We start from the raw sequence: 4,643 nt of genomic DNA, 5'->3' as shown, positions 1-4,643 counted from the left end.
GAGACAAACAGGGAAAGATTGCTGGATCACTGCCCAAATGCCCACAACAAATGTTCCCAGCAATTTCTTTTTTCTGCTTACCAAGGTAGTACCCATTTCACTCCATAATGCATTTTCTTTGGATTTTTAATGAGTGCTGTCAGCTCATTAAGATTGAAAAATATGCATTTGGCCACAGTGATATCAGTGACATACAGAATAGGAAGCCCAGGTCTTCATTTCCCACATGATGGCAAGACTTAATATACAGGGACAAAATGCCTGTGTCTGGCCTCTAACAAACCAGTTAAGAGACTGCATCACCCTAGGTGTGCACAAAACCAGCAAGAGCTGCGTCCAAGTTTGTAAGAGAGCTCGCTGCATCTGTACAACCAGGCCCTCCCTGCCCCAGGGGCAGTATGGCAGAGAGAAAATCCTCAACTCCTAACATCTCTTGTGGAAGAGAAAGAGCAGGTGGAGTGTTCAAAGTTCTGTCTTCTCAGAAAGGCCTGAGGAAGGAGTTGATACCTGGCCTGTCTTGGGCACTTTTGATAATGACAGTGCTACATGGGAAACAGTGAACAAGGGAGGGCACCTAGGAACAACCCCCAGAGGAATTGCAGTGCCACAGGCAGACACCAAGTGGAGGAGGAAATGATGCATTCTTGAGGACAATGGCAAAACTCTCTAACTGCAAAACCACACACACACACAAGCCCAGAGATGATGCCTCCCCAGAGAAGGCTTGAGGGTTCCCCAGGATGTCCAACATGTCTACCAGTAAAGGTCTTTCCCTTCATGAGGCCAATCTGTAAGGAACTGGACAACCTCTTTTTTCTTTTCTTTTTTTTAAAAGATTTATTTTATTTGAAAGAGTGACACAGAGAGAGGAGACACAGAGAAAGAGAGAGAGAGGTCTTCCATCCACTGATTCACCCCCTGATTGGCTGCACTGGCTGGAGCTGTGCTGATCCGATGCCAGGAACTTCTTCCAAGTCTCCCACACACATGAGAGACCATCTTCTGTTTTTCCAAGCCATAGCAGAGAGCTGGATCAGAAGTGAAGCAGCCAGGACATGAACCGGCACCCATATGGGATGCCGGCACTGCAGGCAGCTGCTTTACCCATTACACCACAGAGCCAGCCCCTCCTGATTTTTCTAAGACTCCAGTCTCAGCAGAGAACACAAGCAATGCATAGAAACAAATAAGGCATGAAGGAACAAATTTCATCTGCAGAAATAAACCACCTGCCCTTCTTTAAAGAAATGGAGATATTTGATTATCCCACAGCAAGTTCAAAATAACCATCTTAAATAGTGTCAGTATGTTAAGAGATAACACAGACAAATCATGAAAACTATGTATGAACAAAATGATAATAAAGAGACAAACTATAAAAGATACAAATACTGGAGATAAAGAATAACTAAATGGGAGTAAAGAAATACAGTGTTCAACAGCAGACTGTATCAAGGAGAAGAAAGGCTCTGGCAATTTTTTACCATCCAAATTATTGTTACTGACAGTTATACCTTTAAACTTTTTATATCCAAATAGATTTAAATGTACAAAACAAATTATGAGGTAGTAATAAAGGGCATGCCCATATGCCCCTCATGCCTTTTCCTTTACTAACATCTCATATTAGTTGCTTTGTCCCAATTAATGAATCATACCCAGCCTCCCGTTTTTAACTCCAAAAAGTGTTTAGTTTACACTCACTGCTAGACTCAGCTAATCAAAACTTTTTCAGACTGAGTTGTTTTTTTTCCAACTATTATCAAAAGAATGGAGGAAAAAAGAATGAAGAGAAGTAAAGAGGCAGAGAGATTTAAGGGATACTATGGGCAGACCAAGTATACGTTCTGGGAGTTCCACAATAAGAAGAGGGAGAGCATGTGGCAGAGAACCAACATGATGAAATAATGACTAAAATGTAAAACTTCCCAAATTTGAAGAAGGAAGTAGACAAACATTCAAGAAGCTCAATGAACTCCAATTATAATAAATCCAAAAGACTTAACACCAAAACAAATTATAATCGAACTGTGCAAAGTCACACAAAGAAAGAAAATCCTGAAACAGTGAGAGAAAAGTAGCTCATCACCTACAATGAAGCTCCTAAAGAATTGTTGTCAGTTTTCATTATACACTTAGGATCCTTAGAAATTCTCTTCTCAGTATTCATACACTTGAAGAAATCAGAATCTCTGGTGGAGAGGCTCAGGCCTGAGTATTGCTAAAGCTCCCTGGTGTTCCCTAAAAATGAGCAGCACTGCACATTGTCACAGATAATGAAGGGTGACACACATGTGTGTAAGATACATATGGATTTTGGAAAATATGGAAACTTTAAAAACACAAAAGGAGGGGCTGGCAATGTGGCATAGCAGGTAAAGCCGCTACCTGGAGTGCCAGCATCCCATGTGGGCGCCAGTTCTAGTCCCAGCTGCTCCACTTCCAATCCAGCTCTCTGCTATGGCCTTGGAAAGCAGTGGAGGATGGCACAGGTGCTTGGGCCCCTGCACCCATGTGGGAGACCTGGAAGAAACTCCTGGCTCCTGGCTTTGGATTGACACAGCTCTGGCCATTGTGGCCAACTGGGGAGTGAACCAGTGGATGAAAGACACATCTCTCTCTCTCTCTCTCTCTCTCTCTCTTTCCTGCCTCTCCTCTCTTTGTGTAACTCTGACTTCCAAGTAAATAAATCTTAAAAAAAAAATGAAGCCAGCGCCATGGCTCACTTGGTTAATCCTCTGCCTGCAGCACTGGCATCCCATATGGGCGCTGGTTCTAGTCTCGATTGCTCCTCTTCCAATCCAGCTCTCTGCTGTGGCCTGGGAAAGCAGTGGAAGATGGCCCAAGTTCTTGGGCCCTGCACCCTTATGAGAGACCAGGAGGAAGCTCCTGGTACCTGGCTTCAGATAGGTGCATCTCCAGCCATAGAGGCCATTTGGAAAGTCAACCAATGGAAGGAAGACATTTTGCTCTCTCCCTCTCGCCCTCTCTCCCTCTCTCCCTCTCTCCCTCTCTAGGTTGCCTGTCAAATAAATAAATTTAAAAAAAGAGTTGCTCATCTGTCTAGGATGTCTGCATTAGTAACAGGAACCTATAGTATCATAGGATTCAGACATCCTGTGGTTAACATGAACAAAAATTCTATAATGCTCTCCACCAGAAACACCAAAAGAGGCCACTTAAAGGCACATGTATGGAGAGAAAAGAGCCTCAAATGCCATGGAATGAGGGAGGTGAGATGTGTAGTTCTAGGACTCAGTTTTGCTGCTTTTCCAACCAGTACTCCAAATGCATAGCACAGAGACTGTGTTGCTGAGGAGCCTCCAGATGGCCCTCTTGATGTCCCTGTTCCTCAGGCTGTAGATAAAGGGATTGAGCATGGGGGTGACCAGAGTGTACCCCACTGAAGCCCAGGCATCCTGCCCCGGAGAAAGTGAGAAAGTTGAACTGAGATAGACCCCAAGGCCTGTTCCATAAAATAAGCAAATGACTGACACGTGAGAGCCACAAGTAGAGAAGGCTTTGTACTTCCCACCTGGTGATGGGACCCTCAGAATGGAGGAAACGATTTTATAATAAGAGAAGAAGAGTGCTGACATAGGGAGAAAAGCATATACGACACCAACAAAACATATGAATATGTCATGGGTGATCGTGTCAAGGCAGGTGAGGTTGAGAAGCTGAGAAGGGTCACAGAAGAAACTGGAAATTTCAACATCCTTGAAGCAGGACACTTGGAAGACCATCAAACTATGCAGCAGGGAATCCAAAAGGCTGGCCACAACTGACACTGAAACTAAGAAGCCACAGCGGCGGGGGTTCATGATGACCTGGTAATGAAGAGGGTGGCAGATGGCAACAAACCTGTCATAGGCCATCACTGTCAGAATCAAATCATCCATGCATTCAAAGATGATGGAAAAAGACATCTGTGTCAGGCAGCCCACATAGGAGATGACTGTGCTGTGAGTGTGGACATCCACAATCACCTTGGGAACCGTGGTGGAGGTGAGACCCACATCAGCCAAGGACAGGTTGCAGAGGAAGTAGTACATGGGGGTGTGCAGGTGGGAGTCTGAGCTGACAGCCAGGATGATGAGCAGATTCCCGAGCACCGTGACCAAATACATGTACAGGAACAGCACAAAAATGAGGGGCTGTAGGTCTGGATCCTCCGAGAATCCCAAGAGATGGAATTCTGAGACACGTGTAAGATTTTGTGTTTCAATATAACCTGCATTCCTTCTGGAAAAGAAAATAGTGTTGGTAAAAGGAAACTGATGAACAGGCACTCAGCACTCTGTATATGTTTTCAACTCAGCTAGTCATGTAGATAGTTCAAGAGTAACTCTAAGGTTTATACAATAAACAGAATTAAAAGAAAATGTTAACCTGGTGCTATACAGTTTTGAAATTCATAATTTTTATGATGTGTTTTGCCTTCTTATTTACACTGGTAAGCATACAATTTCTTCCAGTCTTCTCAACCGTAACACACTCAGGCTTCTTAGGGTGCTTACATGATTGGTTTTCATGTTATTCAGCTCCTTCCATGCATATCTACTTTAGAGACACTCAAATGAAAAATTTTAGAAGACCATAAACATTAGAAGGACTAAGTCCATGATCACAGTCAATTGTAA

General features: G+C 43.6%; 1 protein-coding gene across 1 annotated transcript; it reads right to left on the bottom strand.

The window, feature by feature from the left end:
• Positions 1–3,248: 3,248 nt before the first annotated feature.
• LOC138845770 (olfactory receptor 7E178-like) lies at positions 3,249–4,203 on the bottom strand. The gene has a single exon (XM_070059342.1). It carries the CDS (start codon positions 4,128–4,130, stop codon positions 3,249–3,251), a length of 882 nt encoding a protein of 293 aa, XP_069915443.1. The 5' UTR covers positions 4,131–4,203.
• Between the last annotated feature and the right edge of the window lie 440 nt (positions 4,204–4,643).

Source organism: Oryctolagus cuniculus, chromosome 16, assembly GCF_964237555.1.
Source record: "Oryctolagus cuniculus chromosome 16, mOryCun1.1, whole genome shotgun sequence".
NCBI classification, from domain to species: Eukaryota; Metazoa; Chordata; class Mammalia; order Lagomorpha; family Leporidae; genus Oryctolagus; species Oryctolagus cuniculus.
Note: the sequence above shows the minus strand (reverse complement) of the source record. Positions and strands in the feature narration are given on the sequence as shown.